Source organism: Apodemus sylvaticus, chromosome 8, assembly GCF_947179515.1.
Source record: "Apodemus sylvaticus chromosome 8, mApoSyl1.1, whole genome shotgun sequence".
NCBI lineage: Eukaryota > Metazoa > Chordata > Mammalia > Rodentia > Muridae > Apodemus > Apodemus sylvaticus.
In genome coordinates, this window is record NC_067479.1 from 62,629,499 (window position 1) to 62,648,729 (window position 19,231).

A 19,231-nucleotide genomic window follows, 5' to 3' on the forward strand; every position below is an offset into this window, starting at 1 on the left:
GTCTTCTTCCCAATCCTAAACTATTCTGTATTCCATTTCCTCTGCAGAGCCTGCTGAACTCAGTGTCTGAGTTTCTTTAAGTTCTGTACAGCTCTAAACCTTGTTAGGTTTGTTGAGACAGGCTCTCACTATGTAAGCTTTGAGCTCATGGCCCTTCTGCCTCAGTCTCCTCAGTACTAGCCACCACCGCTGACAAAGCTATGCTCTTACCTTGCTTTACGCTTCCATGATTTCCTACGCATCTCCAGCCATACAAATTCTTATTTCCACTCAAACCTTGCTCCCCATATGAATTCTTAAACACTAAAACTTACCCTTTAGCTTCTGTCTGTATGGTCACTCAAAGCACAAGCTCAAAGAGAGTTGTGATGTGCTAAACTTAGCACACCTAAAGCTTTATGGTACCATTCTTCAAATACAATGAGTTAACAAAGAATCACAGGAGGCCGAGCTGACATTCATACGGACTATGCCAGTTATTAGCCTGACTGCTATCCTGTCTAAGTCTCATATAGATCACACTGATCAGCAGCCTGTCCCCTGTGCTGACACTCAAAACTGGAGCCTTGAAGCTACACGCACAATCTCATCAGAGAGAAATGTTCCACTGGACTGTCCTAGGACCAAGCAGTATGGCACTGCACAAACCCTGAGTAAACCTTGACCCCTAAGCACAGAACACCTTTACTATCACAACTGATAGGATGAGAAGTTTCCAGAAAGCGCAACTGTTTTATGACAAAGATGCCCTGACACACACAAAGCAGCACTTCAGTCTTCCTGGTGAGCAGTGAACAGGGGGAGCCTATTGCCAAGGAGAACAACTGGCAGCATTTATTGCTGGCAACAAAATTGCATCTTTAACAAGAACTTCAAGTTCTGGAAAACTTCTGTCCATATCCTCCACCCAAAGACTACTGGGAAGTTATCCTAAGTTGAACCCTTAAAGATTTGTCATTCAGACTTGGGGGCAATATATGGAATGACTGCATGTGACAATGATGGGGTGTCAGGATGACCTGGGGTAGAACTGGGCTTTGTATGACAGAGGGTTAGGGAATTACTTCCATCATTAAAAGTGTAGCTAACAGGGTACTCCTAAGGGTCAAATGGGACCTGACAAGTTAAAAGAATGGCAGAGCAGAAGAGAAGTGACTTCCTACCCAAACCAGAGGTGAGCCTACCAGCTGTGCAGGAAATGGAAGCAGCCTGGATAAATTTCACAACAAGATACAGTGAAGGAGCTGGAATGGCTAAGAACATATATTACTCTTACAAAAGACTTGAGTTCGATTCCCAGTACCCCTATCAGGCGGCTTATAGTCACTTGTGGTCACAACCACATGTAAGTCCAGCTTCACAGAATCTGACACCTCTGGCCTCCTTGACAACCTGCACCCATATGCAAATCCCCATACATATGCACATAATACATATACATACACAGTTAAAAAGTAAGTAAATCTTTTTTTAAATGACAACATAGGAGTGGGCAGTGGGAATGTGATTGATGCTAAGATCAAATAGAAAGGGTATGGCACATAACAGGGTGACTTTAGGAGGCCTGCACCTCATGTAATTCACACTAACTTAAGCATGTCACCTGGTATTCTTCTGAGGAGTCAGCATGACCTGGCCTTCGGGCATGATGTCTATGATACCGTGCTCAGGGAGAATGCCCATCCCGCAGAGCTGGATGTCCTGAGAATTGGCTGATCCTATCAGCGTGTGCTCCTAAGAAAGAAGCAGAGTTCACTGTGAATACTGTTAAGATCAGCTTCACTCAGAGGCCTCAGCCACACACTCTGAAAGCAAATGGATGGTGGCTCCCAAAGGTCATACCTGAGATCTAATTCCCTACAAGAAGCAATATCCCTCTAGTCACTGTCTTACTTAAGCTCAAAATAAAAGTTTATATTCATGTCTGTTTACACTTGCTATTTGTTACCATCTAGATTCTAAATATTTTATACCACTCTCAGAGCTTAAGCTATGTATCAAGAATATATCAAAATACGGACCGAAAACTACAGTTTGTAGGTGGAGAAAGAAGGATCAGGAGTTTGTGGGCTGCCTCAGAGCCAGCTATGGCTGCCTGAGACTCTTGGGGGGGGGGGGCACACAAAACTATTTGGTCTCAATCAAAATGAGACAATTACAAAGATTAAGGACTGTTTAAAGAAAGCATGTGGGAACCAGCAAGATGACTCAACAGGTAAGGGTACCTGTGCCAAGCTTATCACCCTGAGTTCAATCCCCAGACCCAGCATGGCAGGAAGAGAGCTGACTTCCGTAAGTTGTCTGCTGACCTCCACATGTGGTCTAATTTCAGAGTCTTTTTTTTCCTTAAGATTTTTTTCTTTAATATTCAAGCATACATGTGTTTTGCCTGCATATATGTCTGTCCACCATGGGCAGGCAGGGCCTGTGTTGTCCACAAGATGACTACAGATCCTGAGGGACTGGAGTTGCAGATAATTGTGAGTTACCATGTGAGTGCTTGGAATTGAACCCAGGTCCTCTGGAAGAGCACCCAGTGATCCATCTCTCTAATCCCTCTATCTTTTAGTGTCATATCTTCAGAACTGGACCAGCTACCTCATCACTGTCAGGCTGCCCCAAGTTAATTCCTACCCTGACGCTGAAAAGAGCTCCCTGCCCACTGCTCAGCTCAAGGCCACTGTTCTCCCTTGTACAAGCTCAGAAACCCTGTCTGCCCTCCCTCTCCCAACCCCACCCATGCTGAAAAACTGAAGAAAGGAATGGCTCAAAAAGCTCAGTTCTGCATTCCTGGCAGTCAATGCAAGCCTCCATTCTGACACAGCCAACCTGCCCACTGCCTGCCCACGTGTCCAGCTTCTGATCCTACCCGAGCACAGTCCCTGTTCATGGTGTACATGCAGAAGGTCTATAAAACCTCCTTGCTTTAGCCAGGGTCAAGATTTCCCTAGCCCCGTTCTTTGGGACAGATGAACCAGCCCGGCAATAGCACCTAATAAACCTAAATTTATCTGCTTTTAATCTGGTCTGATCTGGTCTATATTTTTGTCACCCAGAGGAGAGAAAATACCTAATACCCACCATCACAACTAGCATGGAAACTGTATAAGACAGGGGTATCCTCATTTCTACCTGCTCTGAGCCCTCATGACACTTAAGAACCAGTCATTACTGAGTTTCTGTTTCGCAAATGCTATTTTCCTCTTTGAACTGTAACTTATTTATGGCTCTTAGAGCTGGTTCAACCATCACAAGACATAGTCAACTGTGTGCTCTAAGCAACAGCAGAAAAAAAAGATGAAATTTCTCGAAGACTATCTTCTAAGTATACACAGGCCTATAATCCCAGCACTCAGAAGCTGAGACTGGAAGATTGTTAAATTCAATGTCAGCTTGAGACACAATTTCAGAAACATGCTCTGCCCACTCCCCCCCCACACACACACACATACACAAAAGGTGATCTAATAAGTACCTAAAGCAGCATTAAGATGATATAGGGTGAGCTAGCAAGGGACTGTACTGTGTCTCTATCTGTGTAAGGATTCCAAAAGCTGACAGTATGAGGTACAGCAGAATACAGATGGAGGGGCACATTGTAGAGGAGTGCTCCTATAGCCTGAACATAGGAAGGATATCAGAGATGATATGGGGAGAGTCACCTAGAGGTAAGGTGACTCTCCCCACATCTGAAGTGGCATCCACGCCAACTGACTTAAAGTGCAGCCTTCAGATTCCCCCATCCCACATAGTGGCATTTTCTAAAAAGAGATCGTTCTTGGACTGAGCTCACCCTCTGAATGCACCCTGTCATGAGTATGGTCTTGCCATCGGGTGAGTCTGGCACTGCCTCAGACTGAGCCCAAATTGCACTGACCATTCTGGAAGAGAAGCAGCTCCTCCACACAAGGAGCCAGCAATGTTCTGAGTTTTCCAACAGCCCCTTCCAGACAGCTGTTGCTGCCTGTTGAACTCTTTACTTATGGAACAGACATCAGCCAGGTTGCTTTTGTGTGAGTTATTTTGCTTTGATTTTCTGTTCATCCTATAATTTGGACTGTATCGTCTCTGAAATAGAAGTAATTCCAGACTCTGGGAACCTCGGTCAGTGTGCCTCACTCCCATTCTACTGTGCATATTCCTGACACCCACACATGCCTGCAGTCTCTGTTCTAACTTAAGATGCTGGGTTAGGAAAGAGAGAGATCATTCCTTGTCTTGCAAACATGAGGACTTGAGTTTGACTCTAGAACCTACATACAAATGCCAGGTATGCTTGCTATCTAAGAAGGCAGAGACAGGAGGGTTCCTGGGGCTCTCCTGCCAGGCAATCCTGACTAATTGGTGAATGCCAGACCAAAGAGAGATACTATCTCAAAGGATATGTCTTTTATGAGCATCACACCCAAGGCTGATCCCTGATCTTCACATGCATGTCCACACCACACACATCTATTGTGTACATGTGCCTACACATAGTACATAGTATACTATAAAAAAAAAAGCTGCCATTACTGTTCAAAAGTGTCATGGGAACTGCGAAGACTTATTATTTCAAATTTGTTATTTATCTTATGTGTATGGGTACCTTGGAAGCCAGAAGAGGGTACTAGATGCCTCAGAACAGTAGTTACAGACAGCTGGATTTTTTTTGTTTTGCTTAATATAGGGTCACTCACTATGTAGCTCTGACTGTCCTGGAACAGGCTGGCCTTGAACTCAGAGATCCTCCTGTCTCTGCCTCCCAACTGCTGATATTAAAGGCCTGCACCACCGCTTCCGGCTGTGGTTACAGACAGTTATAAGCCACCATATGGGTGCTATGAATCAAACCCAGGATCTTCTGGAAGAGCAGCCTCTTTTCAACCCAACATACTACTTTGAATAGGGAAAAATAGCGTGTGTGGGAGAAGTAGGGAACACAGCAGAGCTTGCAGTGTTTTGTCTATAAAATTTGCCTATATATTCAATCTTCACATGAACCCAGGAAGCTGGCCAGAGGCAACCTCCTCCAGTGTATAAAGAACCAGAAAAGCCTTCACTATGCACCAGATCTGCACACATTTGTGTTTGTGTAATGACATTATTTAACTCGCAGCATTGCCAAACATCATATAAGACACTCAGTAAAAAGGGGGACTTATCAAAATGACACTAAGCAATTATTCCAGCATCTCCTCAATGAAAAGGAGGAAACAAGCTGTGCTGCTTGGTTGGTGTTTGTTTGTTTTTATCACCTGCCAACCTGAAGCAAACTAAAGCCCTTTGGGAAGAGGAAACCTCTTAACTGAGAAGATAACTCCATCAAATTGCCTCCTGGGGCAAGTCTATGGGGCGTGTTCTTGGCTAACAGTTGATGTGGAAAGGCCAGGCCACCTCTGGGCAAGCTAAGACAGCCATGGGAACAAGCCAGTGAGCAGTGTACCTCCACAGTCTCTGCTTCCATTTCTGCCCCCAGGTTCCTATCCTGGCTTCCTTCATGATGGACTGGAAACTAACATTAAACCCTTTCCTCATCAAGTTGCTTAGGTCATGGTCTTTATCACAGTAATAGTAAGCAAAAGGACACTAGCCAATGTGAGTATTCTTAGAAATGAATTTCTTCACAATTGTCTGTAACTTCATCAAAGACAACTCTACTTTCTTAATCCCATTAATCATGTATATGAGAGGCAGAAACTATACCTCTCAGTTTCTGGTAGTACTGACCATGGGCTAGAATCTATGTGTAATTAATTTAGGCTCTAGGGAAATGCGCACTTCACATCTTGCTGGGTCAGGCTCAAGGTCTTTCCTGGTTCTTCAGTCTTCTGGGGTTTTCAGATTTCAATGTGTACTTCAATGTTTTGCTTTCTGTTTCATACTCTGATCCTCTTAATGTCTAGGTGATCAGCTCTCCTTTTTGTTTTTTTTTAATAGATTGATATTTTAATTGTTAACTTTTTCCTAAAAGATATTGGAAACACCAATCTCCTATCAAGTGTCTCTAAGTATGAACTTTCCACTTATGTTTAAGAAAGTATGTCCTACAAATTATGTTAAATAATGGTGGGTACATTATTTAACATATTATAAGCAGGAAGTAATAAAATATTTGTTTTATATAAGCACTTCAATGACATCACTCATGGACAGACAACAATAACTGATCCCCAAAACCCAAGACTGTCCTCCACTCCAATTGATGAATTAAAAGCAATTGGTAAGGACCATGGTTCTCCATATCTCACAGAGTGCTCCAGCTCTGTGAAGGCAGGACATTCACCTTTAAGTAGTACACCAGGAGTTCATTCAAAGCTGGGTCAGCATTCAAGTTAACCAGGAAGCACTTGTCATCCCCAACTTTGATTCCAGAAGTCTGAAGAGATATGCCAAGGCTCTCAAGCTGCTTCTGCCGCTCCTGCAAACACACCAGAGAAGTGGTGATTCCCAGCACAGAGGCAGCACAACAGAGGATCTGACGGCGTCAAAACACTAGCATATCTTTATCCTTTAATGTTACCTGAAAATAAAGTATTCTTGTGAGACATAAAGATGATTATATTTTTCTCTTCTTTCCAAAATGTATAAACCAGCGCCAGTTTGCTAGAGTGAAGGTCAGAATACCTCTAGAAAGCTCACAAGGCCTTTCAAGCTGCCCATGTCTTCTCCTTTACACCTTATCACACTCCCTTTCCTACCTGTGCCACCATGAGTTACACAGAGTTTAATACCTCCTCTCAGGTCACAGCCATCAGAGCCACTGACCAGGTCCACAATAGTGTACATTTAAAACATAAAAATAAGTTTAAAAGTTAAAAATTAGGGCTTAGCAAAAATAGGCATCTGTATCCAATCCCTCCCCACAAGGGCCAGAAGAGACAGAAAGATTGTTAAGAACTAGGAGTTGGGAAGGAGCGAAGAGAAACAGTGTCCTTGTCATGGCAGGACCTCTGTAGTCCTGAATTCACTGGAGCTATGACTGAGTCCATACAAGATCAAGTCAGTCAACATTCCAAACTGGAGGCTATAGGGGCTCAGGAGTCCCTACCCTTAATTAGTGATGGCTGATGGCTACTGAGGGAAGGAAAGTCAGTTTTCTTAAAGGGTATGGTGCCTGTTAGGTCACCATACTGGCTGGTTTTGTGTGTCAACTTGACACAGGCTGGAGTTATCACAGAGAAAGGAGCTTCAGTTGAGGAAGTAACTCCATGAGATCCAGCTGTGGGGCATTTTCTCAATTATTGATCAAGGGGGGAGGACCCCATGTGGGTGGTGCCATCTCTGGGCTGGTAGTCTTGGGTTCTATAAGAGAGCAGGCTGAGCAAGCCAGGGGAAGCAAGCCAGTAAGAAACATCCCTCCATGGCTTCTGCATCAGCCCCTGCTTCCTGACCTGCTTGAGTTCCAGTCCTGACTTCCTTTGCTGATGAACAGCAATGTGGAAGTGTAAGCTCAATAAAACCTTTCCTCCCCAACTTGTTTCTTGGTCATGATGTTTGTGCAGGAATAGAAACCCTGACTATGACAGTCACCATGCCCCAGTGAATGCTCATGTATTTACTAGTATGTAAACAGCAGAGTTAGGGGGAGGAAGTGGGAAGTGCCTGTGATCAACATTGTATGCACATATGAATTCTTAATAAAAATGCATAGCTCAGTAGTAGGGTGCTTGCTTAGCATGCATGAGGTCTCAAGTTCAATCTCCAGCACAAAACTAATCCTTTCTCCTACAGGAAACAAGCTACTGACGCTATGAAATCTTACCTTCAGACTGACTGTCTTAAGTGCGGCCCTAGGGCATCTACAGACCAACCACCACCAGAGTCCCACAGACAATTCCCCAAACACAAACCTGCGCGATCTCCTCAGTTTTCCTTAGTTTCTCCTCCCAGGTCACAGTCATTTCCTGGATGAGTTTCTCAGATTCTTCTAGACGATCTTTCAGCTCTGGAGATTTCATTGCCTAAAAACAAAATGTTGCCTCATGAAACAACTGCTCAGTGCCAGGAGAGAACAATCAGGTGGATATGAAAGGACAGAGCTGTCACCTGCCACTGAGCTCTCCACCTACCTACAGCAAGGCTGTGGTCCTCATGGTCAGAGGACTACAGACCTACCGAAGCAACTACAGCACATTCTGAAAGATGACTTTCCTCCAACCTGCTGTGAGGATTTCACCACATTAAGGAGCTACAAGTTCCAAGCTATTTATCAAGGACTAATGATTTTAATGTCAGTAGGTTGTACCCCTAGACTCAAAAGCATGCTTCATCTCAATCTCTTTCTAATGTTGATTTCAAGAATTTACTCAAAGCTATGTAAATTAGATGTGAGCATGCTGCAAGCTGGACACTTGGTCTTAAGACAGAGAAACAACCACATGGTGACATAAATAAAGGACATACAGAAACCGCAGTCCCAAGATTCTTAAAGAACCGTAAAATTAGGATAAACTTCAATAGGAAAACAAACGAACAAACATGATTATGGTAATGGCTGTGACCATGTCAAAGCTTCTTGCCTTCCTACCACAATAAGAGTAATGGGACAGGAAAAGGCTATTGTGCCAGCTCCACGGACAAGTCCCTGGGACAGAAACACTGACCACAGCAGGAGCCCTGAGTATGAACTTTCATGCTTACACTGTGACCTTCAAACCCCAGTATAGAACCTAAGCATCCCCTGCTACAGAATGAATACCACATGGCTCTGACTACTTCTGTCCTGAGAGTTTACAGTGTCACTCTACAAACATCACACACCCATAACAGGATGGGGTGAGTTATAAAGGAGAGGGTGTCTTCTGTTCTGACTGCAGACTAACAAATGAGGGGGAAAAATCCAATTCCTTTCCCATGACTGTAAGTGGAGTCAGTTTCTGCACAAAATTAAGACACATATTATTCTAGTCTTTCGGCCTCCTAGACAAAAATGGAAAGAAAAACTTTTCCTACTCCCTTTATTCTCTCCTAGCCAGTGCTTTTCAACAGTCAAAAAAAACAAAAACAAAAACAAAAAAACAAAAAAACAAACAAACAAAAAAAACCTTCCTACCAAGTACTGCTCAAGAAAAGAACAGAATCAGGGGAAGAAACTTCACATAGCAGCTCGCCAAGATGGGCCTCGACAGCAGTGCCTGGCCAGTGTGCCTCCTACCTCTGCCTTGGTCAGCTGCTCCCGGAGCTTCTCCACCTCTTCCCGGAGATCTCGGATAATTCGAGCATTAGGATCCTCATTCACCACAGCATGGTTAACAATGTGTTTTGCTCGGTCTGCATACCTCAGGGTTGAGAGGGTTTCATCGTAGTTATCAGCAGCTGGGCTCACAGTGGCCACCATGGCGGTCTTGCTATTACCTCCCAGACTGTCCTACCAGGAAGAAAACAGTGAGCAGTCTTTTAAGTTGGAAGAAGACATCATGTAAGAAAGATAAAATCTGAAAGAATAAAACAGCCCAAGACCAAACACATTTAAGACAAAATAGGGGGTCACATGCAGACCCTCATGAGGCTCAACCATGAACTGTCTGTTCTCTGCCAATACTTTTTTTTTTCTTTTTTTGGGGTGGTGGTGGTGGCAGGGGGCAGGGTTAGAGACAGGGTTTCTATGTGTATTCCTGGCTGTCCAGGAAATCTCTCTATAGACCATGTTGGCCCCAACATCCCGAGTGCTGGAACTAAAAGCACCTCTATGCCCAGCTCTAATTAGTTTTCTTAACAAACAAAAAGAACCCCAAACAACCACAAATCCTTTCATTTTTTTTAAGAAAGAATAGGAAAACCCAACAGATTGCATTCATTTTTTAAGTAAAAATGAATCCAAAAATAGTATACCCCATTTAATAGGCAATGTGATACCATTCTGAGCTCAGAATGAAAAGACTTCAATGGCTAGCCAACCTCAGAGGAACTGGACATGCAGTGTCAGCTCCTTTGGGGAATTTGGTAGTGCTAAGGATGGGACCCAGGGCTCCCAGGCCCGGCATGTAGGGAGGCAAGTACTGAGCCACTGGGCCACACTCCCAGCCCCAAGGAGGCTCACCTACACTCTCTCTACAGCACTTCCTGTCCTCCTGGGACAAACAAGTTCTTGGGAACCTTGTCTGGCTCTGAAACCTAAGGGACGATTAGAGCCCTCCACACCAGAAGCTGAGTTCTGGAAGCTCCATTTTCTTCCCTCTCCTAGCATTCTAGAAACTAACACATGTTCTACAAGATGGCTCCCAACGCTCATTCAAAGGTACTAAGGAAGCTATTCATCTGCAGGTCCAATAACTGTTTCCAACAGTCAGGAATATGACTGCGAATCAGAACATTAAAAATCTGAGCTATGTGACTCTGAAGAACACTTGCAGAGCACACATGCTCAAGGTTACATATATCTCAGGACTGAAAAGAAAAAGGGAAACCCTCTGCTAGTCCAGCATACCCTTGGTGGGGACAAAATGACATAATTCCTGCCCCTGGGACAGGACCAGCGAATGTGGGCCTCCAGGAGTGTCAATGGCTGCTGTAGACATAAGGTTTGTTTATATAATAATGTACATATTTTACATCCCTCCTTCCAGGAATGCACCCCCTAATGTTAATGACTCCATGATTATCACAGACAGAGTCTGAGAGGCAAAGGTGTGGCTAATGTTTCAGCAAAATGGTGAACACTGAGACCTTCAGGATAGCCCTTAAGGCTGTGGAAAAATACTCTAAAAACATGAGTTTGAAAATATGCAATATTTCTCAACTATGCATTATTTCTTAAGCATACAAATTTCTCACGTATGTAATATGAATTTTATGAGGGGCTTCATAAATCTAAAGGAACAAAGGCAGCTACACTATGAGCCAGTTTATTAAAAAAAAAAAAAAGATACAAAAGCAGGAAGATTCCTGAGTTCAAGGTCATGAGTCCAGGCCCAGGTGTGGTAGAAATGTAATTTCAGCTCAGGGTCCCACCCAGCTAGTTTATTAGCTGTGTTTAACAGAGGCAGACAGATCTCTGAATTCTTTTGCAATGTTAAAAGAACATATGTGTTTGCTGTCTCCTAAGCAATGTTAAAAGAACATATGTGTTTGCTGTCTCCTAAGAATTAAGGGGCTGAGGTCTAAGGATGCTGATTTATAGGATAATCAAAAGGAAACCTGGAGTAAAAGATTGGATTGATAGGTAAAAGACTGGGTTTATTATCTGCAGGAGATAAGCTAACAGAACTGTTTGGAGAACTGACTCTAGCAGGAAAGGGAGGGAGAGAGAAAGGGGGGGAGGGGGGAGAGGGAGAGGGAGAGAGAGAGAGAGAGAGAGAGAGCTGTGAGAGAAAGAGAGAGAGCTGTGAGAGAGAGAGCTGTGAGAGAGAGAGCTGTGAGAGAGAGAGCTATGAGAGAGAGAGCTGTGAGAGAAAGCAGATCAGAGGGAAAGAAAGCAGAAGAGAAAGAAAGCAGGCTCAAAAGCCATAGAGCAGAGGCCCCAGCTTTGACCCATGATTTGACTCCAAGTCGTTTGTTTTCACTGCTCCCAAACACCCCTTCTCTCAGAACCCCTCTCCAAGCTGAGGCTGGTCCTTGGAAACCCTCAAAAAATTTAAAATTACCAAATCAATTCCCACTCCACTGACCATGCAAAAGATGCTGAAGGTCACTCCATTTCAGCAGAGACTCTCAGCCATCACAGACTGAGTCCTAACTACTACTGGCTCTTCCCTTGGATGGTCAGCATTTATCAACTGGCCTCTAACAGGCAATACAGCAAGGGTGATTGAGGTGATGGCACCTCACTTCTGATATTAAATTAAAAGTAGGTGGTGCTCTCTCTCTAGGGCACCCCCTCTTGCTCTCAGGGGGAGCAAGGTAGCCCTACGAAGAGAGCCACAGTAGTGAAAATGGAAGCAGATCCTTGAGTTCTGCCTATCATCGTGGAAGTGAGCAACTCTCTCTCATTCCTGATTTAGGCCTCCGGACGATTGCAGTCTTGGCTTAAACTACAACTCCTAGGGCCTTGGTTGAAAGCACTTAAAATTGCTTGTGGAGTAAGGTGTTACAGGTCAGTAGATAACTGCAGACGTTACTATACCATGCAAGGCTTGGGATCATTATATAAAAACTAAACTCTATAGAAGAGTGAGGACTGGGGTGACAGCTCAGTGGGAAAAGCATGTGTCTTACGAGCATTAAGATCAAAACGAATTTCCAGCACTCATGTAAAAGCCAAGTGGACAGCAGCCCACCTATAATCCCAGAGTGTGGGACACAAAGACAGGGCTCCCTGAAGAAAGACAGCTACATAAGCTAAATGGGTAAGTTCTGGATTCAGGTGAGAGACCCCATCCCAGGATATAAAGTGAAGAGCAATACATGAAAAACCCATCACCAACCTTGCTCACTAAAGTGCATATACACATATACACATATATACATATATACACATATACACATATAAAGTGCATATACCCATATACACATGTTCCCAATTACACACGTGCGCGCGCGCACACACACACTACATACACACACATAAAAATATTCGGAGCTGAGAGAAAGCTTAATCACAAAAGTGCTTGCCTTGCAAATGCAGAAACTTGAATTCAGTGCTCCGAATAAACATGATAGTATATAGCTGCAATCCCAGTGCCGGGCACATAGAGAAAGGTAGCCCCAGAACTTGCTGGCAAGCCTGACCGACTAGATGAGTTCCAAGCTATGGAGAGACTGTCTCAAAAACAGTTCGGAGCCATGAGAGATTGCTCAGCAGTTCAGAGTACTTACTGCTCTCACGAGGACCTGAGTTCAGTTCTCAGTTTCCACAAGGCGGTTTATAACTCCAGTTGCAGGGGACCGGATGCCCTCTGCTGCCTCCTACATGCTTGTGGTGCAACACTTAAGGTTGTCCTCTGGATTCCACATGCGCACACACACACACACACACACACACACACACACGCATACACATAGACCCACATACATGAGTACATAAAGATTCAATATCCCCTTTTGGAAATGCAATCTCAATGAACAACAGATTCTCAAAATTCAGAGAGATATTCACTACATCACAAGAAAGCTAACTCAGATTTGGCCAATATTCAACTTTAGAAAATTCTTAATTTTAAAAATATAGTTTTTCGGAAAACAAACAAAACAAAACAAAAAAAAAAAATGAAGCTGGGCGTGGTGGCGCACCCTGTAATCCCAGCACTTGGGAAGCAGAGGCAGTCGGATTTCTGAGTTTGAGGGCAGCCTGGTCCACAGAGTGAGTTTCAGGACAGCAAGCGCTACACAGAGAAACCCTGTCTCAGAAAAACAGAAAAAAAAATGAAACAAAAAATCTAGTTTTTCCAACTTCAATACATATAAATTTTTTAGAGAATTCTGTAGTTTAATACATTTCTCTGTCTTTTGTGAATTCAACCATTAGTAACCCCACTTTATTAGAGAGGAAAGCAGGGTTGTTCTAAAAACCAAGCAAACAAACCCATCAACAGCATGCCTAACCATCTAAAACGAGCAAACTGAGCACTACTCCATCCCAGGGTTTTCCACCTTCAATCTCTAACAGACCTCCCTTCCCACACAGACACTGACAGGTTCTTGGCAACCACAACTTCAGGCCTGAAGACTGAGTCAGATCTCCTGACACCATTTCAAATTATTTTGTCCTAACATTAGAAACAAAATAATTCACGAGGTATCAATAGCGGCACTATTGATTACTGCACAGTCTACCATGGGCACAGCAAACAACAATGTCACACAGGACTTGTAACCATCACCACCAGGGGTGAAAGCAAGCTGCCACTGCATGCTTAGGCAGAGAGGAGGAAACTGGGCACACACTATGCCTCATTTACCAAATGACCGCGGAGCAGCAATGTGCTCACATTGTCTTCAACAAAAAGGAAGATGTAACAAAAGAACGGGCAGGCATCCAAGAGAAAGTTTACAGTTTCTTGTTACTCCTTAATTAAGCAAATCAGACAAGCTTTGTTTCAAATGTAGCAATGCAAATTAAATGGACACAGGGAAGAAATTTCATTTTAGAAGTCAGAATTTTTCTTTTCAAGCTGAAAGAACTCTGAAGTCATCTAATCAAATTACTTCATTGTGGTGCTAGGAAACTGAAACCCAGAAAGGCTAAGAGACTTACCAAACGAAGGTCAGTGAGCTAATTCAGACCAGAGCTGGGATTGTTTGCTCGTCCCCTCTGTGGGGTTTGCCATCTAATGGGAGAGGCAGTGCTGTGTAAGAGCTAAACCCAGGGTCTAGAAGCATGAAGAGCAGAAGGGACCTAGAAGAGAAGACACTCCAGACTGGCAGATAGAGGAGAGAGGAGCAGGAAGTGACGAGTAAGAATAAAGCACGACAGCCATCTTCACTCACCTAGAACCTACAATGCCAGAGAGCACAGATGACAGCTGAGAGGAGGTCAGCTGTGAAGGGCCTCTGAGGCCATTCATTAAAGAACTTGGCCTGGATTCTAATGGCCTGGGGACAATTACTAAAGAGACTTAAGTAAAGTTCCAGTGAATTTTGAAATGAAGAGTAGATTGGACAAAGAAGGCCCAAGGGAAATGTTTGTCAGCTCAGTGCAAGATCCACATGCCATCCACTAGAGAAATGACATAAAGAATCAAAGTGGTGGCTGGAGAGATGGCTCAGTGGTGGCCCAGAGGTCCTGAGTTCAATTCCCAGCAACCACATGGAGGCCCACAATCTATAGTGAGGTCTAGTGCCCTCTTCTGTCATGTAGGCATATATACAGGCAGAATACTGTACATAATAAATAAATAAATCTTTAAAAGAAAAAACAAAGAATGAAAGTGGGCCAGGTAGGCCTTTAATCCTAGCACTAAGGAGGCCAAGGCAGGCAGATTACTGTGAGTTCAAAGCCAGCCTGGTCTACAGAGCAAGTTCCTGAACAGCCAAACTACACAGAGAAACCTGTCTCAAAAACAAAAACAAAAAACAAAGAATGTAAGTGGGGGTCAGAGCTCACAAAGTAGGAGCCTGGCACTCAGAACCACTTGGAGTCAGGAGATCCACAATCAGACGGTGATAAACATCAAGGGTGCTTCACTCCCAAGCACCTACATAAAAAGCCTGGTGTGGTGGCAGAGGACTGTGATCTCAGCAGTGGGGAGCTAGACAGGCGGATCTCTGGAGCACACCGGCCACTCAGCCTAGCCTAACGTCCTAGCCCTGGACCCATTGAGAGGCCCTGGCTCAAAACTCATGGAAGACGACAGCAAGCATGACCTCTGGTGCACCCATATACACGCTCATCTCTTTAAAGGTGATCCGTTTTATAGTCCCACTGAGGGCGTGCTAATCTCACAGCAACACTGGAAGACAATCAGCAGGTGTAGGGTGGGAGTAGGCTAGGAGTCAAAGGAGAAGTCATGCACTGGGCAGAGGTGGAGGGGCAAACATTACAGCTCTGGACAAAGTTTTTAGATCTCCCTACTTAGGCTCTTGGTGCAAACATCAAATATGATATAAAATAGATAATACAAGCCTTTAAGGAAAAAAGCTAATAACAGAAACTGAACAAACATGCCTTATTTTTAATCTGTATCATCACAAAGAAGCTGCAATTACATCTTTAGTTCATTCTTCGCATATTATGAACATCTTTCCTTACAGGCAAAACCAGGCAAAGTCAAATGGTGGGCTTCAATCTCTACTAAGAGCACAGTCCACATAAACCAGCCACACATGGACATGGCTGCCTGACACCTGATTCATCAACAGGGGTGACAGGCTCAGCTTCATGGACAGCGACTGAACCAACAAGAGGAGACTGCCTGTAGTCTTAACTAAAGTCAGAGTGACCATGTAGACTCTGATTTTAAATCAGGAACACAAAGAGAATGGTCGTGCATAGCTTGAAATGCCTCTCTGGAAGCCCAAGGGAGAAGACTGTTATCAGATGTTCTTCCTGAAGACTTTGAAGCCAATCTGATCTACAGAGTAAGTTCCAGGGCAGCCAGGGCTACACAGAGAAACCCTGTTGGGGTGCAGGGAGAAAAATCCTGAGTGTGTATAGTCAGGAGAAAGTACTTCAAAGGCTGTTCTCTAAACACAGAGACTCAGTCAATGGTGATGGCCAACATTTACTAAGCTCCCTGGAGCCCGTTTCACCATAGTAAGACATAGTAAGTACAGTGCATTTTTACTAATGAGAAAATGAATCATCACTAAGTTATGCCGGGCATAAAAAGTTATTTCCTTGTTTTTAATTGTATGTATCACTGTATGGTTTTCTGCAGGTGAGTTCAGAAGAGGGTGTCAGATCCCTAGGAGCTGTAGTTACAGGCAACTGTGAGCTAAGTTACATAGGTTTTGGGAACTGAACTCAGGTTCTCTAGAAGAGCAGAGTTGTTCTTAACCACCTCTCCAGTGCCTGCTTCTCTGTTTCCAATGAACCATTGAGAGTATTAGAAAAGCAAAAGTTTTTGCTCCACTCTGATGCCTTTACAAAGTGGTCACCTGGTTTACAAGCTCTGACACTCAGCCTGATGTCCACTCCCCACACCACCTTTGCTCAGGAAGACCCCAGCGCACAGGTCCATTGTGAAATCACCAACAAATCTGAAGCCAACCCTTGGTGCTCTTGGCTCACCAAGGGTGAGGGTCTCCATTTCCTTGTGTTCCCTTGGGGCACCTCATGAATGTTTTCCTTTTACATTTCTGTTCCTTGTTTGCAATAGTGGAGAAATGGCTGTGTTTCTACTCTACACTTAGCTGAAGCTTTGCAAAGCAGAAAAACCAAAGGCACAGGGGAGAATGAAATGGAAAATAAGCTCAAGCTATCAAAGGTGTCTGTGGGCAGAACAAGGCAGCTCAGAGCAGGGCATGAGACATGGGACACTGTGAGTGACCACACTTCCCCTCACCACTTGATCTTTCTGCCCCCTTCAATATCTAGGGGCCACCATGTGTTCAACAACCACTTCCCATGCAGGTTCTGGAGGATAAGAATGCCAAACACTAGCAAGAAAATGACACGTGCTCCTGAAAACTGATACTGTTAAACAGCCTAAAAGCTCTACACCTGAAGACAGGTGGAGAAAAGTTCCCTGGAAGAGATGAACCTACTGTTTGTTTTGCCTTTCTGCCACTGAAAGTATGCTAAAAACTGGCTGTGTTTGTGTCAACTTAACACAGGCTGGAGTCATCAAAGAAAAGAGCCTCCGCTGAGGAAATGCCTCCATGAGATCCAGCTCTAAGGCATTTTTCAGTTAGTGATCGATGGGGGAGGGCCCAGTGCACTGTGGGCAGTGCCATCCCTGGGCTGGTGGTCCTGGGCTCTCTAAGAAAGCAGACTGAGCAAGCCATGAGGAGCAACCCAGTAAGCAGCACCCTTATAAAGCCCCTGAATCAGCTCCTGTCTCCAGGTTCCTGCCCTGTTTGAATTGCTGTCCTGACTTCCTTTGTTGATGAACAGCAATATGGAAGTATAAGCTAAATCAACCCTTTCCTCCCCAATGAGCTTTTTGGTCACGGTGGTTTCTTTGAAGTAATAGGATCACTAACTAAAACACTAACAAAGGACAAAGAAGATAACTCACCTTGAGTAGCCATGTGAGAACTGAGTCCCGATAGGGAACAAATTTATTTTTGTTTTTGCCAGCACCCTGATCGGCTAGGGCAGAGATAACCAGACCCAGGGTTGTGAGGGACCTGCATGGAACAAAAAACACAATTATCTAAGCCAGGACATATCAAATGTCACGTTAGTTACAAGGATGGACAGCAACAAGGTGCCCTTAGCTGCATGTAATGAGTGCTGTCATCAGCACTTTGCTGTCTGATTTGAAGACCAAGCTCCTAAAGGCTCCTGTCCATCTGAGCTACTTGAAGCAATAAAAATATTTAGTACTGTTAATCTTTCATTTTTGCAGATAAAATATGTGACCTGGAAAACTAGGGTGAAGATAATAATATAACCAAAAGACACCTTCAAGAAGGGTGCCCAAGGTAAAATACTGATTAGAATAAAAGTGCTAAAAAGCTCACATCTTCACACTCTCATTTTGGAGAAGTGTTCCATAGGTCCCACCTGCTGGCTAATGTCTCATCACATAGCCATGAGGACAGGGAAGACTTGAACTCATGAAGAGATAGTGATTTAGCCTGAGGAAAAACTATGTATGTGACAGAGCTGGTAAATGAAACATTACTTTATAAAGTCTTGGTTCTGAAACACTGAAAAATACAACAGCAGACTAAAGGGACAGCCCAGTGTGGCTGCCACAGTGTGTAGTCACACAGCTGAGAGCCAGTGGAGGATGACTATGCTCCAGAGATGACAGCAAGTCACAGGACGAGACTGGGTTGTCACAACTGGGTGTCAAAAGAGAGTCAGTGGATACTCACATCACTTAGTGAGCAGATACCAGGGATTCTATCACACATCCCACCATGTACAACATCCTCCACCCACAGGAAAACAAGTCATCTAAGCCCCAATGTCAATAGGGCCATTGTTGAGAAGCCCTGACTTGCCTGGGGACTGTGCTTGCCCGTCCCATCAAACAACTACAGATGAGAAAATGAGCCTGGGCCATAGAAAACACTAGAAAAAATGTCCAAACTGTTTACTCATCATGGCCTCAGTCGTTCCAGAATCATCTCACTCCAATATGCACAGATGTTCCCCTATTTTTCTATCAGCCTCATAAAGCGGTTCAAGAATGTGATTCTGGAAGGCTTACTTGTTGATGTTGCTGCCCTCCTTCAGCCTGTCGCCGGCAGCTCCAGTTTTCGTGGCTCGCTCACTGCCAGCTAAATCCACTAGGCTCAGCTTGCCCACTTTCTCTCCAGATGTCTGCAGAGAAATCAACACATGCTACAAACGGCTAACGAACGCTGAAAACAGGCAAACTCCCTCGAATGCCTTATTGTCTCCAGCCTTTACCAAAGCTATCTGTCACTACTGCAAAATTATTTTGTGCTGGCACTAAACACTGCAGAAAACTACCACCTAGCACAAAACACAATTTGCTAACCAGTAGTGAGCAAACAAGGAAGTTAGTGACCTTGGGAAAAATGCTATAAAATGGGACATTTTGGAGAGATTGGTAAAATTTTCAGAGATAGAAACAAAAGTGCTTATAAGATCAAAAGTTTAATGATTTGGAACTGTGCTTAAAATTTCATAAATATTAGCCCTAGACAAAATACTTAAATTGTTGGCTAATATTAGAAACAAAAACAATCTGACTTTTGTGTAACAAATTTGTTCAAAAAGTAAAAAAACATT

The 19,231-nt window shown here is 43.9% G+C and overlaps 1 protein-coding gene across 6 annotated transcripts in view; it reads right to left on the reverse strand.

The window, feature by feature from the left end:
* Positions 1-19,231, reverse strand: part of Kif13b (kinesin family member 13B) — a 163,503-nt gene that overhangs the window by 68,319 nt on the left and 75,953 nt on the right. For all 6 annotated transcript variants that reach the window (XM_052191202.1, XM_052191201.1, XM_052191206.1 and 3 more), the window contains exons 9-14: positions 18,684-18,796; positions 17,538-17,649; positions 9,137-9,349; positions 7,833-7,943; positions 6,266-6,400; positions 1,604-1,734 (exon numbers count right to left, since the gene is read on the reverse strand). In XM_052191202.1, coding sequence (XP_052047162.1) covers positions 1,604-1,734; positions 6,266-6,400; positions 7,833-7,943; positions 9,137-9,349; positions 17,538-17,649; positions 18,684-18,796 — 815 coding nt within the window. The remainder of the gene's footprint in view (positions 1-1,603; positions 1,735-6,265; positions 6,401-7,832; positions 7,944-9,136; positions 9,350-17,537; positions 17,650-18,683; positions 18,797-19,231) is intronic.